Here is a 25,081-nt window from a genome sequence, read left to right on the forward strand (position 1 = left end):
AATTGGGTAACTGAGATGAATACACACTTCTCAGATAAAGAAATACAAATGGCGAGTAAATACATGAGAAAGTGTTCAACATCAGTAGTCATTCAAAAAATGCAAATTAAAAGAACATTGAGATTTCATTTCACCCCAGCAAGAATGGGTAGCATTGAGAAATCAACAATAACCAATGCTGGTGAGGCTGTGGAGAAGTAGGAACTCTTTTCCACTGCTGGTGGGAATGCAGACTGCTGAAGCAACTGTGGAAATCAGTTTTTGAGATTCCTCAGCAAAGTAGGTCTAGAGCTTCCATTCAACCCAGCTATTCCCCTTCTGGGTATTTTCCCAGAAGATCTAAAAACGTCATATCACAATCACAGCGATATATGTGCACCCATTTTCATAGCAGCACAATAGGTAATTGCTAAATTGTGGAAGCAACCCAAATGTCCATCCACTGAGGATTGCATAAAAAATTGTGGTACTTTTGTAAATAGAATTTACTCAGCTATAAAAATGGATAAACTCAAAGCTTTTATAGGTAAATGGTCACAGCTAGAGACCATACTCATAAGTGAAATAAATCAGACTTGCATATGTAAGCATCGTATTGTCTCACTAATGTGAGACCTGAAAGAGTGAATAAAAAGTAGGAGATATGATAGACATTGTGAAACAAGAGGAAAGTGCTCAAAAATAAAGGACCATTGGGGTGTGGGAAAAGAGGGAAAGAAGGGGAAATTATTTAAGTATGTTTATACAGGATAGCTAACATTGTTGAACTACTGTCTTCTATTGCTCTACAGAAAGGAACAGTTAATGATTACTTGTTTGATCAGTCTTGTATGTCTCTATTTGTTTTCCTTAGGAACCCCTTTGAAGATATCAATAAGTAATACAACAACCATGGTTAATTTCCTACAACTTTGTCTGTAACTCTGTTTTGTTTGTATTGTTCTTATGCTATTTTGTAAATGGATTTCTGTCTGTTAATATGTTTTTCCTTCTTTTATATTTTAAAATAAAAAGTTAAAAGGTGGTTGAAAAAGTAGCTTTCTATATATCAAAGATTAAAACTAGACCCCTATCTGTCACTATGCACTAAATTAAAATCAAAATGGATCAAAATCTAGATATTAAAACAGAAACACTAAATCTGCTTGGAGACAGAACAGGTAGAACCCTTAAAGGCATACATATACACAAAGACTTTATGAAGAAAACTCCAATCACATAGGAAATATCACCAAGAATTGACAGTAAGGATTTCATCTTATTAAAAAGCTTTTGTACGCAAAAGAAACCATCAGCAAAGGAAGACACACCCATAAAGTGTGAAAAAAATTTTGCCATCTGTTCCTCAAGGAGTAATACCTAGAATATATAAAGAACTCAACAAAATTAGACTCCTCAAACTTAAAGAGCTAATCTAAAAATGGGCATCTGAAATTAGTAGACACTTCTCAGTTGAAGAAGTAGAAGTGGCAAATAAATATCTGAAAAAATGTTGTTTTTTAAAATGATTCTATTTGTTTCTGGAGAGTCTAATTTTTTGTGTTCTTTATATATTCTAAATGCTATTCCTCTCTCTCAGGAATAGCTGGAAGACATATTTTTCCTTTTCTTCAGGTCGTTCCTTCACTTTTATTATTTCTTTTGCTCTGCAGGAGTTTCTTAATTTACTATAATTCTGTTTGTTAATTTTTGCTGTGATTTTTGCACAATTGGATTTCTGTTCAGAAAGTGCTTGCTTATACTTACAATTTCAAGAATTTTACTTATTTTATCTTCCCACAGATTTTTTCTGTCTTACTGTTTAGATCTTTGATCCATTTTAATTTTAATCTGGATGTGATGAGAGATATAGGTTCAGCTTCCATCTTTTTCAAATAGCCAAGTTTTCCAGCACTCTTTACTAAAGTGACTATCTTTCCTCCAACATAGATTTTTGGCCCTTCTGTGGAAGATCAATCAACTGAATATATCTGGGATTGTTTCTGCATCCTTTCTTCTCTTCCACTGACCCACATGTGCTTTTGTTCCCATACAATGCCATTTTAAAAAAATCACTGTGGGTTTGTAGCATAAGTTGTAGTCAGGTAGTATGATTTTTCCTTCATTGCCCAAAGTGCACTAGATTGCTTTTGCTGTTCTGGATAACTTCTGGTTTAGTGTGAATTTTAGGATTTTTTCCAGTTATGTGAGCAATACTATTTGTATTTTGATTGAGATTGCATTAAATTTATATATGGAAGTATAGGCATTTTGATCATATCAGTCCTGCCTATTCAGGTACGTGGAACATCTTTCCGTATTTTGACGTCCTCCTCAATCTTATTTTTCAGTGTACTATAGTTTTTTTTTATAGAGATCTTTCCCTTCCTTGAAAAGTTTAATTCCTAAGTATTGCAAATTAGAAGGGATCTAAGAGAAAGAAGCTAGGCAAGACTGTAGGGGAAATGTCCTAAAAGGATTTAAGATGTGTTCTGTACATGAACCAAATACCTACAATTAATGTAGACAGTATATCTCACAAACATGAACTAAAAAGTAATAATAGCAACCATAATAATGAAACTGGAGCAAAGATATCTAGAGACAGAGGGAGGGAAGTGGGTGAGGAGGGGAAGGGAAACAAAAAAATCAAGATATGGTATGTGTATGTACCTACTCTTCAAGTGGAATATAAAATGAATGTGCTACAATCATGTACTAATGAAATTTAAAAGTTATATTTAAGTGTATACATAAAAATGTTGTATATACTATGTGTTTAGAGCATAAGTGAAAACTTGTTCTATAAGTTAATATTTTCAGTAACTGAGGCAATTTCAAATATAGTCATATGATTTAATTTTCTTTGAGTCATTGCCCACGATGTTAAATACAAGGATATAGAAAATAATAGAAATAATTATTAAATTGATAACAGCATATATTTATGAAAATCCTAAAATATAGGTCATTGAAACCTAAATGAAATTAAAGTATCTATGACTTATTTATACTGAGTCAGGATAAATTATTAAGATAATAAAAAACTTCAGGTTTTGTGTATATATGAATAACACTTAGAACATAACTGGAGATAGATCAGTATGTATGTACTTGCTTAATCTCATCTTTAAGTCCAATTTTCTCCTTTAAATTATACTCATTAAAACAGTCATTTGGCATGATGACTTACCTTTTGGTTTTTCCAACTTTCCAATGCATCTTCTTTTTTCTTTTTTTAACTTTCAGTGAAACTCAGGGCCTGATGTATTTTAAGTAGGTGCTCAACCAGTTTGCCACACCCCTCAGCCCAATTCATCTTGTTAAACCAACTTTTAATTCTTCCCTAAAAAGTAGTAAAATTAGCGTACGGTAGTCGAAGCGAGAAGCTAAGATGTGTATAGTATGTGTTCACATAAGGATTCTATTTCACTTCTAATTTATTATTGATACACTTCTGAGCATGATTTCATGCTGTGGTGAAAGGTGAAAACTTCCTGTTGTACTGTTTTGAAATGTGAAGTCGTATACAGGATTCTTTCTAATGATTTGAACTCTTCATAGATAATTACAGATATTCTAGGACTAATTTTGAATATTTGTATATGAAAAGTGATTGAGGCCAGGAACAGTTAGCTGTTCTGTTGTCTTTAGCCCCCTAAAGGGCAACGTTATTCCTGAAATTTTTTTCAAGAAAGAAACTAACATTAGGGAGGGAACCTGTGAACTCAGGTTTCTTTTTCTGTTCTTATACAACTACTAATCCTGGAACTAGCCCTACCCTCATTACTTCCTTTCACCTTTATTTCCTTCCAAAAAAATCACCTCCAAATACCATCAATATGTGGGTATGAGGTTTTTATTTTCAACTATGATCATTGAGATTCAAACCACAGAAAAAGGGTCTTTGATTGAGTTATTGTCTACTTGGCCTGGGTTCTTAATTCTACCAAATCTTCCTAGAATCTGCCTTCCATTTTCAGAATCAATACAAAGTTGATTTTTAGATCCTATGTGTCATGATGGACTGAGACAGTGTTTTCTATTGATTGTCTCTTATGGAGTTTTCTTTAGGATGTCTCAAGAAACATTTTAAAAGATTTAGACAATGCGTTATAGCTATGACTCTCATTTTGAACAGCCAGCATGAAAATCTATTTTATCTGGCAATAGCACCCAGGTGGTATACTTGTGCTATTTATTTTTAAACATCATTATGGTAACATTATTTACAGTAGGTTTCCCCTGCTTTACTTTTAAAGGCATCTATATTTCAGACGCCACCTTGTCAAAGACTTTTTGTATCATGTTTGTCCTATTACTCTCCTAATTTTGAAAGAATGGATATATCATCTGTGGCAAAAGTGGATCATGGTCTCCAATTGATATTTTAATGTTCAAGAGTTATATTGCAACTTAAATTGTGAGAAACTACACAATATGACAATTTAGAAAATTATGCTAATTATGGGAGGTGTAAGTACCATCACCTCTGTAAAAATAGTGTCCTGGTTTATCCCCTTAATACATGCTGAAAACAGAATAGTGTTTGCATCTCTTGTGAGAACTTTTAATTTTTTTTACTTTGTTATAATAAGTATAGATAAGTAATGTATTTTAAACTTTAACTATAGTTTTAGGGCCTTCTCTAACTACTTTATGTGCGTCTTCTCTGACTAATTGATGTATTCAAATATTCTTTGAGAAAATGTACAAAATTGTGGATATTTTATGCATGCTTATGGTTTGCTTATGCAGCTCAAACTATGATTTTTGTTCTAAGGTTAAATAGTATGGACCCACAAAGTGAAGGCAAACCATAATAAAATTCTGTTGTGCCAACTTCATTATGTATTTTTCCCATCTAAATTTGTTGTAATGCTGTTGGTTATTCCTACTATTTATGCATCAATGAAATTAAAGGAATATTAATTCCTTTGTATGTTGAAGATGGCAAGTATCTGAAAGTGATACTTATGAATTAAATTAGCAGTGCAAAAGGAAATAACAAGTTTAGTACTTGAAAATACTTTTTTCTTCATAAAGATTTCTTGATTATGCTCTCTCTACTTTCCTGGAAAATCTTTTCTTTGTCTCTATTTATCCTGTACTACTTAATTTTCATTGTCACATGTAGCAGTTTCCTCTTTGGGAGCTGTCCTGAAATGGAGATTTGATTGATTGATCTGTGAAAATTCATTTTTTACAAATTGTTTCAGCCCTTTTTAGAACTTTTCTATGACTGCTGTGTTAGTTCCTCTTGGACTGCATGAAATTACTTCTGTTTTCACTCCTATATTGAAATTGGCCTGTAAAGTTCTGATGAATACCCTTTGGAACTTTTGGATTTTCTTGTTTCCCTCTACCTTTCACTTAGACTCTGGTTCATGTATGTTATAGCTTGTATCTAAATGTCACCCCAGCCAGGTGTGGTGGTGCACACCTGTAATCCCAGCGCTTGGGAGGCTGAGGCAGGAGGATTATTGCAAGTTCGAGACCAGCCTGGGCTACAAAGTGAGCTCAAGGCCAGCCTGAACTGCATAGTGAGACCCTGTGTCAAAAAGACAATAATAAATAAATAAATAAATAAATAAATAAATAAATGTCACCCCAAAGCCTCATATGGTCATAGGGGAGGTTTTATGGAGGTGGCTGGATCTAGTGTGTGTGTGATGATGGGATTTGTGTGTGATGATGGGATTAATATGTGATGCTGGGATTAATGGTGACAATGCCAGGATGGAGGGTGCCCATCTTTGAATAGAATATGAGGACAGAAGGAGGGCTGCTGTCATCATTTGCTGCTTACTGCTTGCTACTTTGCTGCTTTGCTGCCTTCTGCCAGACATGAACTCTTTTTCCTCTGTGATTTCCCACTACCATGGCACCGTGCCTTGAAGCCAGCAAAGTATGGACTGAAACATTTATGACCTGTGAGCTGAGATAAAACTTTCCTCATTTAAATTTGGGTGTTGGGTATTTTGTCTTGGCAAGGAGAAAAGTAAGACAATATACAACTTGAATTTATTGTATGTAACTTTTTAAATTTTGGCATGTAAAGTGATTTTTCAATTTTGCTGAAATTTCTATTCACTTATTTATATTAGCAATGTAGTTGTTGGGGCTTTTGCGGGGAGGATCAAGGATATGAAAAGTTAGCTGACGATGTTGCTGCCCACCTAGAACTCTGCTGCAGGGATTGAATTTAAGAGTTTTCTAGTTGTTAAGCTTGCTTTGGTTATATCTGTAATACAGTTTTAATTTAATTTAATTTGGATCTGATAATATGACCTTAAACAATATTATTTTAAATCATTTCTAAGCACAGCTTACATTGTCTAGTTTTCTCAATTTTCTACGGGTTAAAAACATTCTTAAAATCCTCTATGTTTCTAATTATCTCCTCTGATTTATAACAGGCCTTATCAAAAATGTTCAGGCTGAGTTTGTCACTATTTCCTCATTGTCCATGTTCGCTTTAGGTTAAACTTTAAGATTAAAACCTTCTCGCCACTTCATTGTAAATGCATTCATTTAATTGTGAAGTTCATGTTTTAAAGTCTAATAGTTATATTTCCAATTTTCTCTTACTCAACCAATAGAATTGACTACTTCTTTTTTCTTGTAACATTTCTTTTCCTCTGTAGTTTTATAGTCTTGATACAGCATTCTCTGGTTTTTCTACCACTTAATGTTCCATCTTCTCTTCTTCTAAAAGTTGTAATAATTCTGTGCTAATTTATAGATTATTGAATTTTCTAAAATATCCATGGCTAGTACATGAAATATTTTTCAAATCAGTTCTTGTCTATTCAAATATTTTATTATGCCTAACACACTACATAATACTTAAAGTGCTACTGTAAGATCTCGTAATGTTACTTGAAATGGAGAACAACTTCAGCATTTTACTACTTTCACTTTTCACAATTCATTTCTTGTTTTTTTTTTTTTTTTGTTTTGTTTTGTTTGTTTTTCTCCGGTACCGGGAACCAAACTCACGACCTTGCGCTTGCCAGGCAGGCGCTTTGCCGCTGAGCTAAATCCCCAGCCCCTACAATTCATTTCATATTAATCTGAAATTTAAAATGTTGTGGCAATTTTATTCTTTGATAACGTATAACCTAAAATTTCTATGTATACATGTCTCTTTTCTAGACAGGGTTGTAGAGGGAAGAATCCCTTCAATGTTCTGTAAAGGAGTTGAATTTTTTTTTTCAATAAGTTATCAGTTGAATATTTGAAAACATTATTAGTAGTTGAAGAAACTCATTTGCATGTTTTATTTAGAAACGTTTAATCTGTCATAACATTTTACATGGAACTGCTAGCTCACATTCTTGAAATAAATTTATAATAGTTTTAGTTACTTAATATCATTGCCTATGCAAAGAGCATCATTAGTAGTTCAGTGTATTAGGTATTTTCTTTTTTTTTTTTTTTGTATTAGGTATTTTCTATAAAATTTTAATTCCAGAATATATTTGGTATAAAATATAGTGATTCCAAATCTCTGGGTTATTTATAAGTGCTGTATTTACACATACAATATAGCATCATCTGAAGTGTTGGATAACTTACATTCAATGCATTTGAAACTTATTTTTGTTTTGTTTTGTTTTGTTAGATTGCGTTTTCACAACACAATACAATCATGGATCTTGTGCAGTTTTTTGTCACCTTCTTCAGGTAATTTGACTTTGCTGACTTTGATCTCATTAAGCCTGTCAGTCTGCTGCCTAGTTTATCAATTATTTAACTTTAAAATGTATACAATCCTAAGTATGTATATTTATTTCATTAAGTATATAATAGCAGAAGATACATTATGCAAATATACTTGGAGAAGATTATTTTACTATTGTACTATTAAATGGCTACATGTCTTCTACAGAATGAGGATAAATTTTTTGCAACATAGCTAAAGTCCGCTTGAATTATGAAAACAGTATATCCAGAACATGGATTAGTTATATCTACTATAATGAAATAAATTATTTTTTCTGTAGTTATCACGTGTGTGGTGAAAGAGAAGTATTTTTTCTGTCCTGATGAGCTAATAATCTAGAAATGCTATAAGTGACATTAAATAGAACACAATTCTCTAGAATATTAGTTATGTGAGATTTTAATGATAGGGTTATAAAAGAAAGGTTCCATAATTAAACACCTTCAGATAGTTATATTGCTAGTTTCTCTTAGTTCATTGAAAAGAAAGTTTGTGTTAATATTGTTTGGACAATATTTCATGCCTATATCTTATAACTGAGTAACTACTTTGAAGATAACAATACACATTAATAAGGTGTTAATTATTGTTACTGTATTATCTTGTTTTGAAATTGTTTTTTACTTTTTAAAATGAAAAATGGGGCTCTTTTTGTTTTTAATAGATATTAGTTTCCAGAATTTTGATGTACTAATTTTAAATATGCTAATACACTAATTTGTGAAAGAGATGCTCAGGTAGTGTTTTAGGAATTTTTCTTGGTATGTGTAGACTATTTGAGATGTAAATAAAGATCCACTAGGTAAGTTGAAGAAGCTGATTTTTAGCTATAGAATGTCTGTGTTGTGGGATCTTGAAGATGTTATTTTTGTCAACATTGTTATGCATATGTGCCACTTATAGTAGTCTTTTTCTCCTATGTGTAAGACAGATGTTATTGGTCCTTCTGGCACACATAGCCACACGTATAGTATACAAATATGATGATAAAATGTGGCATGAAATTTGAGTTCTATTCACCAACTAGAGTATGCTGGCATATATTGTAAAGAATCTGTACAGTTAAATCTTTGAAATATGATGTGATAGCCACTTTCCTAATTGGTTGTCTTGTCCAAATTCCCATGCAGTACTTGCATTCCTGTTGCCATCTTCATATGAATAATAAAATATTTTCTGTTGGGTACCAGATAATACATATTTCAACATTTCTGTGTTATACAGTCTCTGTTGTACTTATGTAACACTTTTGCTATAGTAGTAAAGCAGCTAAATCTAAAAGGGAAAAACGTTAGGGTGGCATTGATACAATAAAACTTTATTATAAAACTTCTGGTGGGCTGAATTTGGCCTGTGGTCATAGTTTGTTCACTCCCTTTAATGACTGAAGACTAGCCATCTTTTGAGAAGAGTATTTTTTTGTGTTACAATACTAATTGTTCTTTTAATTGAGCTTAAATCTGTCTCACTTTAGTAACTTTTCCAATTCATCCACAGGAGCCCATATACAATATGTCTAATCTGTCATCACTCTTATAACTCTTAATATTTTTAAACATTTTTCTTCGATTTACATACACCCTGTTCATTTTTTTTTACTTCTCTTATTAAATCTTGGCCATATTGGTCACTTTGCTCTGAAAATAATTACACTTGCTCATGGTCCTTTACAATTATTAATTTTTAAAATTTAATATTAGGAAATATCACCAATATATGTGGAAATTGCATTCATACTTTAATGTTATCCCTTGCAATCTGAGGAAACAAACTAAATAATGTATGTTTTATGGTTTATTCTTTAGAATATAAATGAATTTAAGACTATTAATGGTTATATTTTTAGAAACAATAGAATTTACTATTGAATAAGCATTATATTATGCATTAAACTAAAACTACTTTGTGATGCAAATAATGTGGATGGAAATTTACTTAAAAGTCAGTCATGTGTAAAAATTCTCAACCTTGAATATATATAAAATTATTTAAATATTTAGATTTTTAAGCTTTGAATTTGTGTGCATATTTAAATTCAAGAAGTTCTTTTATTAACCAAAAGAAAGCTGCTATTAATATGTACCACATCTTAAATATGGTCCTGTTTATTATGTTGTCATCATGGACAAAGTGAAATAAAATATTCTTATCATTATGTGAAATCAAATATATTTGAAGTGCTTTTTGTCATTTAAATTTCTTCCAGTAGTGAAATGTAAATTAGATAATTTTAAATCACTTCATTGTTTAGAAAAAAGACAGACTATTTTGAAGTTTATTAATTATTTATTTTTTTAAAGGCCGGGGCTACATTTTAAAAACATTTTTAACAGGGTAGAATTTATGAACATACTTCAATGAGGCCCTCACTCCTGCTGTTCCATTTCTAACCCAGTTTGGGAGGTAGCAGAGATAAGTGAATGTGTCAGCTTTCAGTGTAGTTATAGCTTTATAGGTCATTTCTTAAATTTAGTATCATTTTTTACCTTTATATCATGTAGCGCTCTAGTGGTAAACATGATTGATTATTAGTGGTGACTTATAGGTAGAGCCTGACTATCATCTTAGCTTTTTGTACCATCTTATGTGGGTCATGTAGCTTTTCTAATCACATTCCTTTCCTGTCTAGAATTTAAGGCCTTTTTTCCTAACAAACACACATACATTTATAAAATAACAGAAGAACAATACAAGCAATACTGACATTCAGAGATGATGGAAATTAACAATGGTTGTTGTATTATATATTGAGTTCTCCAAAGCAGTTACTCAGGAAAACAATTATAGACATGTAAGATTGATGAAATAATTGATCATTAACTGTTCCTTTCAATAAAGCAATAGAAGTCAGTAGTACAACTATGTTAGCTATTCTGTATATACATATATACATCATTTCCCCTTCTTCCTTTTCTCTTTTCCCTCACCCCAGTTGCTCTTTACTTCTGAGCAGTTTCCTTTTGTTTCACAATGTCTATCATACCTCCTAATTTTATTCACTCTTTCAGGTTCTTACACTAGTGAGACAATACATTGTTTACTGCGCAAATCTGATTTATTTCACTTATAAGTATGGTCTGTAGTTGCGACCGTTTGCGTAGAAAAGCCTCGAATTTATCTTTCTTTATAGCTGAATAACATTCCGTTATATAAAAGTACCACAACTTTTTTATCCGTTCCTCAGTGGATGGGCACTTGTGTTGCTTCCACGACTTAACTATTACAAATTGCGCTGTTTTTGTGCACATATATTGCTGTGATATGATGTTTTCAGATCTTCTGGGAAAATACCCAGAAGGGGAATAGCTGGGTTGAATGGGACCTCTAGACCTAGCTTACTGAGGAATCTCCAAACTGATTTCCACTGTGATTTCACCAGTCTTCATTCCCACCAGCAGTGGAGAAGAGTTCCTATTGCTCGACAGCCTCACCAGCATTTTGTTGTTGCTTTTATAATGTGTGTTATAATAGAGTCAATGAATAGAACACCTAAACATTATATTTAAAATATTTTTTCATGGTGTAGAAATGGGAAAAGAAGTGTACCTGAATCTAAAATGTCTAAATTATTTATTTTAGAGAAATAAATTAAATGGAGATAGGATTTTATTGGTGTCAATAATTTTTGCTACACCACTATGTACAGTTACTACCTTGCAGTTACTATACTATAGTTTGGAGGGGGCAGTTTTGGAAGTCTTTCCCACTTTGACCGACCTTACCCTATAGGCCAGGGATGTAGTGTAGTTGGTACTCTGTGTTGTTTATGGAGTCTAATTAAATATTTAAGGACTGAAGAAATTACTAGTTGATGGATTCCTAGACACAGTTACCTCAGTGTGAACCAGAATTTAGCTAGAATTTGTTACTTGCACCCTATCCCCACTCCCGAACATGCCAGCTCTAACAATGGGCCACAATGGGCCATAATGAAAGTTTGAGTCTTTAGTTACCTGCATTACTTCTGACCTCATGTCCAAGAGTACTCACAAAATTGCTTATTCGCCTTGCACTGTGTATAGATCTATGTATATAACTCTATATCCTCAAGTGTATGATATTAAATCCCTTTGGGGAGCATTTTATATACTTTTGAAGATGTCCTATTATTTTTCTTCAGTGGACCAAGCTATCTTTTTATCCATTGATTTGAAAATTAGCCCAGCTCAAGGAACTGAGCAGAGAATTATAACTTTCTGTTGAAGAAACCTCCCTCAATCTCCTGTGTCCCTGGAAGTTGTCCCTTATTTCTTATTTTCCCTTCTGTCTGCTAGGGCAGCTTAGGCGTTTCAATTTCATTTTATTTGGCTCTTGCTTTTTCTGGGCTTCTATGAGTCACTCTAGTAACAAGTTTGTACCACCCCCTGAAATCCTCAGTAGGGCAAAAATCTTCTGTGGTCCTGAAAATATATACAAAAATCAATGCCTTTTGCTTAACAAGGCTTACATTCTATCTCCTTTCACTAAACGCAGTACCACGAAAACTCAAATCTGATCATATTCCCTGAGCTTCTGCTGGGAAATGCTATTTCTTGCAGCTCTTTCAAGTGTATGAGGTATTTTTATTTCATTAAACTCTAATGGTTTATTCTGGGCTTTTGTCCTATTTACTAGTCTGCTAGCCAGGAAAGGACGTGATGGCAACTTGAAAAGGGAGCACCTGTTGTGTCAAAGAGAAAAGGGCCTACAGTATTTTCCAGCATTGAAAAATGTTTTTATTGCTAAGGAAGAGTGCTGTTGATCCAGTATCCTCAGATTGTATTTCAGGGCATCAGGTCTTCCAAACCTTGGTCTTTACTCCAGCACAACAGAACTGATTTGACTGAGTGTTCTATTATTTCTTGAGTTCCGTAATATTTAACAGACATGGCCCACTGCTCATACACATTAACTCTTCCACTATTAGAAGAGCATATACAAATATCTTATAAAGGGAAGATACTCTCTTGCTCTTATATTTAGGTAGTAATGTTTGGTAATGTCCTTTAGTATCCTGAAAGTTTCCACATAACATAACAGCAGTCAACCAACTCCAACCTCATTTAAACGTTTTCTCAATTTTTAAAATACCTAAATCATGGACCTTTCACAGGATTTTCTCCATCAAGATATATTCTCAAGTCAGTTTTGGTGAAATCTTTCAGCAGTTTATGCTTTCTGCTGAATACTGTCTGTGTGCAACCTTCTAACATGGATGTTGAACTATAGCCTGGCTTGCAGTGAGTGAGCCAATATAAATGCTCACCTTACTTCAACTCCAGTGAGGGGAAACTGGGAGGGTATAATGGAGGTCGTAGGGGAGCTTTCAGATTACATTGCTGATCTTCCTTTATGAGGGAGAAGAGGAAGAAAGGAAGGTTTTGAGAAAGAGCCTAAGAGTGCTGAACAGATCACGTGATTAAAAATACCATGATGTGTCCTTGAGCAAAAGTTACCCATAAGAAAAATCTTGTATTTCCCAAGAATGGTTCTGTATTGAGATCTCTGCCATGTTAGTCACTAAACAATAACAGCCCTAGGCAAGAATAGCCTCAGCTATTACAAATTGTGCTACTGTAAAAATGGGTGTGCATATATTGCTGTGGTATGATGCCCTTAATTCTTTTCGGAAGATGCCAAGAAGGGAAATACCTGGGTCAAATAGGATTAAATCTTGGTAACAACCCAAATGCCCATCAACTGAAGAATGGATAAAAAAGATGTGGTTTTATGATACAGTGGAGTACTACTCAACCATAAAGAAGGTAAACTTGAGACCATGTGCCTAAGTGAAACAAATTGGACAAACATGTAAATATCACATTTTCTCTGTGGTATGAGAAACAAAGTGTAAATAAGAAGCAAATGTATAATAGATATTGTGAAGTAGAAAAAGAATTTTAAAGGGAAAGGGAAACTAGGGTAGGAGAAGGGGAAAGAAAGGAAGGTTAAAGAAAAAATGGAAAGAAAGATAAAATAGAAATACATCTTTATAATAAGAAAGGGGAGAGTGGTTGGAGTGAGGGTAGGGGAACACGAAAAAAGGGAAATCAATATATATCATGTATAGGTACAAATTCCCTGTGGTGAATGTGAACATTATGTATATATAAATGGTACCAATAAGCTTAATATTATTACAAAAAAAAGAATAGCCTCAGCACGTGCATAATGATGGGATTCACAGTTCCAAATGTAGAACCAAAAGTTAACCACATTCTCTGCTGTCATAGATTAGAGAAGTGCATTTTATGGTTGGTACAGTAGAGTTATTTATTGCTTGAAAGTTGGTAGAACTATTCTGTAAAACCATAAATTAGTTGAGGTTTTAATTTTTTTTTTTACATTTTTGTGGGTATATTTTAAAATATGATTAAATTTCATTAATCTATACTAGTCTACATTTATTTATTCTTGACTTGATAATTATTTTCCTTTATGGCATTGTTAATTTTTTAAAAAATGTATTGTCATGCTTTTTTCAATATTAACACTCTAAAATTTCTCCTATAAGAGAGTTGTACCTCGTCTTTCATAGCAATTTTTGTGTATTTTTCCCATTTCATTTTTATTCGATAAGCCATGTATAGGCTTGGCAGCATTGGAGACCATTTCTAAAATTATCATGCTGCAAAGTTTTATTGTTTTCAAATTCACTTCTTTCTTTTTTATTTTTCTACTTCTAACTTCTTCAATGATGTTTAGCTGTATGAGTTTAATATATACATTATGGCTATTCCTTTTTGATGCTCAAAATGCTTTTCTAAAATAATGATTTTTATTTCCTTCTCATTTCCTGTTGTGTATATTATGTAGATGTTTTATTTGTGATGTCACTGTAGTTACATAAAACATCTTAAATTGGTAACATTCTATTTAGAATGTGATAATAATTTCAATCCTATGTGATCTCTACTTTTTTACGTTTCCGCCTTTCCATTTTTTGTTATTGACGATAACAGTTACTTTTTCTTATTGCCTATTCTTAACATAGATTTGTAGTTATATTTTAAGATTTTGATTTCTAAAATTCTATATCAGATTTGAAAATTAGTTATTTACCTGCATTGCCTTACTACAGGATTCTATATTTATATATTTTCTGTTAACGGAGAATTCTGTATTTTTGTTTGGTGCTTTGTTGCTGTTCATGACCCTTTTGCTTCAAGTTGAAGGACTCCAGCAGTAAAGAAGTAATACGGGAGGGCTACTGAACTCACTGAACTATTTTTATGTGGGATAATCTTAATTTTTCTTTGGTTTTGAATGGTCAGGCATAGCATTCTTAGTTTATGGGTTGTTTTGGTTATAGCATTTTAAATATTCTGTCCTACTCCTGTCAAACCTGAAATGTGTCTGCTGTGAAATCTGCAAATAATGTAATGAATAGTCCCTTGTATGTGATAAGCCCCTTTTCTCTTGCTGTTTCAATATTTTCTTCTTAGTCTGTACCTTTTGACAGCTTGATTATTATGTTTCTTGATATAGATTTTTATGATTTTAAATATTTAATACTTAATATTTAATATGCTTCAAGTGCATTCAGAAACTTTGATATGTAGTATGCTGGGTTCATAGGATGATTTAAAAATTGTTCACTCCTCTTTAGTTTGGGGTAAAGTTTGACAAGGCTTTCTTTTTTCTGTATCAGTTACCTATGTTCTAATCTAATAATTATTATTTCTTTCCTCTGACTGCTAGCTTCCGTTTTAGATTTTCTGTTTCTAGTTCTTTAGGTTGTGAAGCTAAATTGTTGATTTAAATGTTTTTACATTAGCTTTTATCACTTAGTTTACTTCTTAGAACTGATCTCATTGTGTACCATATGTTTTGGTATGTTAAGATTTCATTTTCATTTTTTTGTATTTATAATGTCCATTTTTATTTCTTGTTTGATCTGTTGCTTGTTTGAGAGTGTATCTTTTGTGTTATGGTCTCTATTTCCTCACTTATCTTATCTGCTTGTTTTATTAATTACTGAGAGTGGCATTGAATTGTTTTAATCATTTGAAATTTTCTTGGTCCCTATAAATACTTTTTGTTCAAAGTATATTTTATTTGAAATAAATATAGTATAATATCTCTTTGCTAGAATTTGCCACATATATCTTTTTTCAATTCTTGGGATAATTATGTTTTGTCTGTATTTTGTTTATACTACAAATATCAAAATATTGTTTGTTTTGTTTTGATAATCAGAGGATCTCTGAATTTTAAGTGACAGTAAAATAAATAGAAATTTATGAAGTTAATTTATGTTTACTATTGTAATTTGTTTCTCAATCTTCTCAGTTGTAAAAATGTTTGTCATCTCTTTTAGTGCTCCTGTGTTTTCTATTACATCGAATAAGCTACTAATGTACCTTAATTCTTTTCCTTCTAGCACATTAGAAATCATTCACTTTATGTTTTTGTTTAAGGATGTCCCTATCAGTGTTAGCAAGCATAACTACACTAACATCAAGTGTATGTTTTTCCTCCCTGAATAATGGAGAAACAAGGCAATACTTTGAGACTTTCATTTTTATATAGCATCTCATTTAACAACTTTCTAATTTAATTTTAGGTTGTTTTTAAACATCTTTTTGAAGGTATAACTCCTGTACATGTCTCACACCTAAAGTTCACTGGTAATTGCTTCTACAACCATCATGAAAATCAACTTTAGAATATTTTCATCACTCAAAAAAGAGACCAAATGCCCTTAGTAGTCTCTCTCCACTCCTCCCAGATGCCTCTAGTATTATTGATGAGTCAGTTTTGACAGGCAAAGTCTGTATCGCATATGCTAAAATTTTTAAGAATATGGTGTTTTGACTGAAAGATAGAAAAATGAATAGATCCTGAGTTTATATTTAAAGTGTCAATTCTTAGTAACATTTTTAACACGTACTTAATTCAGGCATAACAAGAGACATATAATCATTATCAATTCACACTATAACAGAATTCATCAAGTTACAGTCTTTTACAGTTTGGAGTGGCAAAGTCTTTGTAGCTGTGGCATTGATATGGACCTTGTGGGATACTTAGTAAATATGCCACTAGCTGTCCCTGGAATGGTAACGTCAGAAATGTCTCCAAATATCTCCTGTAGGACAAAATCAGAGGGAGAGGGAATCCTAGAGGCTTCTTTCAATATATATTCTGTAAATGTATAAAAGAATTTTAGCATGTAGCAGATTGATTCAGTTTTCCACAGAAAACCAAAGTGACATCAATTGATTAAAAGAATGTTTACAATTTCAAATAACTAAAACTGTCTTGTGATTCAGGAATTTCAGTGAGGATGAGTATTTTACTAGGCATCTGATCACTGTCAAAATTTTATGTCAGGAATTTCTTTCCTGTAAGGGTGTTTGAGCTTAATGATAAGATGCTGCCATTTTTGCAGCTATAAAAATACAGACTTAGATATCATTCCAATGAGATCATAATTAAAGCTATTTGTATTTCTGAGCTATCTTTTCTAGAGCAAGAAAAGAGTGTTGTTTTCTGTGAACTGAGTTTTATAAACTGTCCATAATTTTGAAAATGGAATCTGGAATGTAACCTACCTTTATTGATCCTTGATTTTGTATTGGGTCTGAAATCATGAAGAAAAACCAAAAACAATATTTAGAAAAAAATAGTTTTAAAAATAGTTCGCATTGTCAAATGAAAAATAAGTTTGTTGATGGAAACATAAGCTGGATTTTTTGCAAGTTCTGGTAATATTCGCTTTAAAAGATTTCTGAGGAAATGTTTTCTATAGCATTGACTATTATATAAAAATTAATCACTACAGTATTAATATTTTAGTACTATATAAAGAGATGCCAGGTTACAAGAAATTAGGAATAGACTTAATAAATTTTGTTTGAAATATTTACCAAGAAAAATGATTAGTTGTATATATTTTTTCTCCCATGTCTTTATTTCGTTACATATTTCAAATATGTCTTGAGCAAAAATTATTTCTGCTTTACTTTCCAGTTGCTTTTTGTCTTTATTATTGGTTGCTGCTGTGGTATGGAAGATCAAACAAACCTGCTGGGCTTCTCGACGGAGAGAGGTACACAGTGTTTTTTATCCTTTTGTTTAAAGACTGGAGGAAATAGTGGGGAAAACTTGGTTAGGGACCACAGACAGAACTGTACTCTATTCTTGTAACTATGACCATATCCACCGGATATTCTTTCAGTACAATGCTTTTCTTTACAAAGTTCATCTAGGTAGTGTACTTTTTGTTAAAGAAAATAGGAATGGTTGGATTTCATTTGCTAACCTCTATCAAATCACAAAATCTATGTAGTCAAATTTCATGTTATGCTACAGCATATGCTGAAAAGATGGAGAAAGTTTTGTAATATAATGTCACTAATTCCTTCAGATAAAATTCCTAAATGTGTTAGAAACCTTTCAGGATTTAATGTCAAAAGTAAAGATAGTATTGTCTTTCTTTTTTTATTATAAGAGTTCTATTGTTGAATAATATTTATATTATTAAAATTATTATTTGTAATTTTATGAGATCCAGAGATTTTTTATCTCACTGGTTGACAAGAGATATGTTTTTAAGTAATACTTTTCAATATTGAAATCATTTCTGATTTTGTTCTTATGAGCTAAAAAGAGTTTTAAACACACTAGTTTTATTTCTGATAATTTTACAGACTTTATTTGAGTGGATGTAAAAATATATTTTTGTCTGAGCTTATCTTTAATCAGTTTTAACTATTTAATTAACTGGACTATTCATAAAATCAAAAGAGGCTAATATTTTTTCCACTGTGTGGTTATATTGTTTGTTTGCAAAACACTGAACTCAATTATTTTAAAGCTCAGAAGACACATTAGTAGAATGACAATTTATTTTTAACAGTAAGTGAAAATTATTTATGATCATTCCTCAGAATTTCTCTAATTTTTACAGTGATTCTACTGTTTGCTTTTCAAAGTGCAAGGACTGTTTAAATTGAAAAAAATGTTTGGAAATTATATAAATATTTTGTGTGAATTCTACCAAGTATATTGGTGTATATTTTTTCATAAAACCAAAAGTTTGTAGATGACCCCCCAAAGCCTCATGTGCTCAGAGGTGCACCTTTTGTAAGATGATAAAATGAGGCTGGTATATATAAATGTGATGTGAAGTCACTTCACCAATGCCGGTATGATAAGTTGTGTGCTCCCTCCCCTACTCTGCCCTCCCCTCTCTGCTTGCAGATTGTGATATGAGCAACTTTTCTTCAGCTTTGTGTACAGTATGAGCACTGAAACATTTGGAGCAAACATATATTGAAAGAAATATTTTAAAATGTCATTTTTAATATTCATTTTTAAACTGGAACTAAATTTTAATAGATATTATAAGGAACAAACATATTAAGATGTCATAAGTATTCCTTGCAAAGAAGGTATTTCAAAATGCCTAGGATAAGAAAATACTCAAGAATGACTGAACTTGAGTCCAGGTTGTTCCACTTTGATACATATTTCACAATAATGCAGTGTAAATCCTATGCTTACATTCATCGTGATTAACCTGAAATTTGAGTTAAAAGTAACATATGCTAACTCATGTTTGGTTCTAGATGCTTTGAGTAATTCTTTTTCTTTGGCAAGCACCGTAATTTTTTCCTCTATACCTATTTTATTAGCACAAAACAGGTAAGAAATAATGCTACAATTTTTGCACTCTTTAATCGGTGCTTATTGAGTATACAGATTAATAGGTTTCATTTTGGCGATTTGCAAACACACATAAATCCTTTAATCCCCATTTAATCGCTTTTCCTCACCTCACTCTTAGTTTCACATTTTGGGGGGCTTTCAATATGTGTAATGTGTTTGGATTGTATTCATGCCCCTATTACTATCCTAACACTTATATTAATGACATTTCATGAGAAAACAATTATAAAACATCTTAAGAACAGCTAAATTTGCTATGAAAAGATTTTCATCTAAATATTGTTAATGAAATATAACAGTGCTTCACACATTGAGGTTCTCTGCTTCTGTATTTACAAAGAGGGTTTGCCATAGCGTACACAGGAAAAATAAAAGTAATTGACTAGGTACTCCATGCTACTTTTGGTAGAATATCTTAGAATCTACATTTTCTATTATATTTAAATATTCTAATATACAGAAATATATAGATTAAAAAACACTAGTAAATGTTGTATTCAAATAAATACCTCTTCAGTTAATGGCAATTTCAACTTTTGCTTATCATTGGCTTTTTATTGAAAGGCACAATATAATGATTACTATTATATTAACATTTTCACTGTATTCTGCTGGACTAGAAATTGCACATGCTCAACATGTCTAGTTATAGTTTTAAAATTTTCATAAATATACTTAAAACAAGTTATATTGAGTGTCAAATGTGCTCGAGAGACACAGGAGTTAAAAGTTAAAAAAATTTCCATGTAAATCTATTCTCTTGTAGCACCTCCATTTTGATTAATTCAATAAAGGCATATTTATCCTTTACTATATTCTAGTCAGTTTTGTAAACATTGAAAACATGAAGAGAGAAACATGGGCTCAGCTTTTCAGGAATTCATAGTTTTAAGATATTTTCAGCAGGACAAAGATTCACATGTATAGGATGTGGGGTAGAACCTGGGTTTGCTGTATTCTGCTCATCCGTATGGGGATATGGTGTATGAAAAGTTTCTGGACATAATATTAGTCATAGAAGGGAAGAGCACTAATGTAAGTAAATGTGAAATGTTATACATAATCATCCGCAAACATTACTTTTAAAAATAAAAACAAAACTTGTAAAACTGGTTTTTTTATTTTAAAAATAAAAGGAGGAAAATATTAACAGACAACATTTTACAAAATAGCAAAGGGACAGTACAGACAGTACAGAGTTACAAACAAAGTGGTAGGGAATTAACAGTGCTTGTTGTATTACATATTGATATCTTCAAAGCGGTTTCTCATGAAAACAGATATAGACATGCAATGCTGATCAACCAAGGACTCATTGACAGTTTCTTTCAGCAAAGAAATACAAGATAGTCGAACAGACATGTTGACTATCCTGCATATACATACATACAAACTTTCTCCTTCTTTCCCTTCTCTTTTCCCACATCCCAGTTGCCCTTTACCTTTGAGTGCTTTCCTATCAATTCACAATGTCTATCTTATCTCCTAGTTTAAATTAACTCTTTCAGGTTTTACACTAGTGAAACAATGTGGTGCTTGCACTTGTATGTTTGATTTATTTCACTTATGAGTATGATCTCTAGTTGTGACCATTTACCTATAAAAGCCTCGAGTTTATCTTTCTTTACAGCTGAGTAATATTCCATTATATAAAAGTACCAGAATTTTCTTAAAACTGTTTTTACTATATATAAAGTTTTCCCTAAAGTAATATCTTAAGTTCTTTAATCATTACTTTTATATTGAGACACTATTATTTATGCACATGAAAAGATAGCCAATGATGTTTTCTCTTAATACATTTTAGTCTGATAAACTATAAAATACTAATATCTATATGTGAAAGTATACATGTGTATATATGTATATTATGTGTGTGGATGTATGCTTTTGATTTACATGTGTATTTATGTTGTACATTAAAAAGTCTATGCTCATATGAAATTCAAGTTTAAATGGATACTCTATACTTTGATTAGCTCAATCTGGTAGCCTTGTTTCCAATACAAATGCTCAGTCTGGAGTGAAGGAGGGATAGGCTTAATCCCCTAAGTGGACTCATACCACCACATGGATTGAGGGAGAGCGAGAGAGAGAGAAATCCAATTCTCCAAGTAACATATTTATTCATGTTTAGACCAATGGTGAGTAATATTGGATAAGCAAAAATAAAACGTGTGTACTCCGTGCATTTTTAAACAAGGTTTAAAACAAAAATATCTGGCCCAGTAATTCAGTTTCTAAGAATGTAGATATATACCTGCATATATAAACCTGTTACCCTTTTAAAGTACAAAGAGATTTGATGAGGGACGTTTATATAACAAAGCAATTGCATGTCACTCACACAGATTCTTGAATTAAATTTTATTTTCTTATAATGAGATATTATGTAACTGAAAGGTGAAATAGTAAATGTGTGTATGAAGACTCTGATGTTCCAAGTTCATTCCTTGTGAAATACAGCAGTAAATAAGCAAAACAAAACAAATTAAAAAACATACCCTCAAAAAACTCAGCCCTCAAAAATTTGCCTATTTAAAGCTAAATAATTAACTGGCAAACACACAATACAGTCTCAATGGTGAATTTCTCTTTGTGTACATCATATGTGGAAATTTTAAAAGACTTATGAAAGTTAGACCTGGGATGAGTATTTTGTAAAGAAGGAGAGAATGATATCATAATTACATCACAAATAATTATAGATAAACAAACATGGCATATCATTATAGACTTAGTCATTTTAACAAAAATACTATTTAATTCCTGCCCTAAAAGGTGTATTTTTCCTTTTCTCCATATTTAAAATGTTTGAGTAGAATTTTGTGCAATGCTCGAAGCTTACAACTAATAATTGTAGAAGGTATAATTCAAAACTAGTGTCAGATTCCAAAATTCAGGCTCTGCAAACCAGGCAAAGTAGTTTAAAAATAGCCTGAGTTCAAACAGTTTTGATTTTCTAATTGACCATTTAAAATTTACCCCCATGCATCTGTTTGTTGTAGGAAGAGTATATTGTATTTCACGTAAAATTAAGACACAATCAATCCTTATTTGATGTACCACTTAGAAAAAATCCTGCCTGTTCAACTGTGTCATAATGTTCCCATACTGCCAAGAATATTTATTTTGTATGTAGCAAAATGGCTCTTATAAAATTATTTAGCAAAGTAATTTATCGTATATCATAGATACTTATACACAGAGAGAAAAATAGAAGCAACATAAATTGGTTAAAGTATTAGTAAAACATGTTCACTTTCATAGTCCAGATTTTCATAAATCATGTTTTTAATCAAGTGAAAGTGTTATTTATTTCACATTGTGTCACTGACTAGGATAATCAAGTTTGTATCCATACAGGCAATGACAACCACATCATAAGTGTTATCTGGCCAGTAGTGGTTGATTACACAGCCACTCAACAGAGAACAGCATCAGATTATATTTATATTAAAATAAGTCTCTTACAATCAATAGAAGGTGATGGGCCCCCTTCTTAAAGTGAATTAATACATGTTAAGTATTCATCTGTCTCACTCTGTGTTTATTAGACTTCAATAAGTATTAGTTGTTATTATTGTTTTGATAAAGAAGGATAAACATTATATTATACATTAATATTACTAGTAATAACTCCTGTAATTCTTAAGATCCTTTCTTATTCCATATCTATGCTATAATCATGGTTTTCAATAGAGTAGACCTTTCATAAATCTTTTAAATTATTTATAGATAATAAGTATTATATATATAATATGTACATCCACATTATATATTATGTAATGTAATGTATACAGTAATATATTTGAATGCTATAGTAATATGCTATGTAATTACATTATGCAGTATATATTGAGTAACACCTATTGTTTTTATTGTATGTACATATATATATTATATGCATATTATGCATATAGTGTATGTATGTGTGTGTGTGTATATATATATATATATACACACACAAAACTATGTATCCCTTGTGACTCTGTACTTTTTAAACCCCACTAGACCTACAGAATTAGAATTTCTGGAAGTGAGGGTAAACCTATGATGTTTATTTTCAAAGCTCACAAATGATTCTAATATGCACTACTGAGTTTGAAACAATGTTTTAGTTTCTACTCTGAGAGAGTAAGTTCTTCAAAACTTTCCAGCTGAATTAAGATATTTGAGTTGAAAAGATTTTCCTTTTAAACTGATAATTCATGTACTATGTTGAGAATAGAATGTAGTTCTTATGTTGGGTTTTCATGATTTTCAGTATTTTCCTAACATCCTCTTTTTTTATTTGTATTTTTTATGTGTATCTGCTCTAGAATCACTAAGCATATCTTTCATTATGGTCATTTCTGTAGTTTTCCTCAGAAATTATTTGTCCTTTTTTTTTCTAGAGCCTCATTCGTCTGCTTTGTTACTTCCGCTAGTACCACTTGAGAGAGTCTGGGGGCTGGCTTTTGGAGTATTCCACCTCATTGCCCTCTCAGTTTGCCTTTGGTGAGCTGGAAGTCTAGGATTGCATCTTGTTTATGTGTTGTCTTCTTTTTCCTTGTTTTAACGTTTAATTCCTCAGTTAATGCTTGTAAATTGCCTATGGTAATATTGCTAGTATTTAGAATCCTTAGGGAGTAGCTATTTTTCAGAAGGGTTTTCCAGGAGCAGCTGGATTTTGGGTTCTGAGTGTGTTTCAACATTCTACCTCTGCAATTTATTGGGCATAACAAGTTGCTGCCTATTTGGCCCAGCCCCTGGTTCTTTTGCACTTGCCTACTGTATTTTATGACCCTTATGCAATCTCAGTGTTGGTATTCTGGGAAGAACAACTGGTTAGAACAATTATGTCACTTTGGCTAAATCAATTATGTCACTTTGGCACAATCAACAGTAACAAAAGCATCACACACAGCCTAGAAAATGACAAACTGATGTAACTATTAATTTGCCACCTTGAACTGTATGTTTGTGGTTATATAACAAACTCGAGAACAAACCAAAAGATTGTATGCAGTAAATATGTCCTCAATACAGCAGTTTTACCCTCAGTAAAGAAAATTTTAAAAGGCTTTGGGGAAAATAGACAAATAAAAGAGGAGCAGTTTAGAAGCAAGGTTGGAACATAAAGGAAGGTCACACAAACTTTGGGAAACTGTTGAAGTAGACCAGAGGGAAAGAGAAAAGAAAGAAATAGAAACAAGTCCAGAACAGAACAACAATGAAACAAGTAGAAACCTTGTGTACACCCATATAAAAATAACAAAAATCTAGAAAAAAACAATCTTGGCAAAAAAAAAGTTGAAGAAAGAGAAAAAGAAAGAAAAGAAGAAAGAAAAATGTGCACTGCAGGGTGTGGACACCTTGGTTAAACAGATTGATAAATCCCGATACATCAGCTGTAGCTTTATGGTGGGGTATTGAATAATCCTTGCAAGCCTGCACCTTTAGTTCCACTGAAGTTTGGGCTAGTTTCTTACCATGAGGCTGGAACCAGATCTGTTCAGTCTGTAGCTGTCTGTGTGCCTGCTGTAGGCTTGAACTTGACTCCCTGACCTCCTGCTGCCTTGAACCTGACCCTGTCACTGGGAGTTGGTCTGAGTTCTGATCTAAGCTGGCCCCTTTTTAAAAAGGCTCCCAGCCAATTACCTTCTAGGGGATGTCTGAACCTGAATAACTCACCAGCCATCGAATTCTGCTGCATCCCGGGCTCTATTCCACTGG

The 25,081-nt window shown here is 32.1% G+C and overlaps 1 protein-coding gene across 1 annotated transcript in view; it reads left to right on the forward strand.

The window, feature by feature from the left end:
• The window catches only part of Atrnl1 (attractin-like 1), a gene marked incomplete at its 5' end in the record, with an annotated part of 750,654 nt that overhangs the window by 349,602 nt on the left and 375,971 nt on the right, over window positions 1–25,081 (forward strand). The window contains 2 exon segments of the mRNA XM_013515898.1: window positions 7,607–7,668; window positions 17,663–17,741. Coding sequence (XP_013371352.1) covers window positions 7,607–7,668; window positions 17,663–17,741 — 141 coding nt within the window.

This window comes from Chinchilla lanigera, unplaced genomic scaffold, assembly GCF_000276665.1.
Source record: "Chinchilla lanigera isolate Chin_1 unplaced genomic scaffold, ChiLan1.0 scaffold00030, whole genome shotgun sequence".
NCBI classification, from domain to species: Eukaryota; Metazoa; Chordata; class Mammalia; order Rodentia; family Chinchillidae; genus Chinchilla; species Chinchilla lanigera.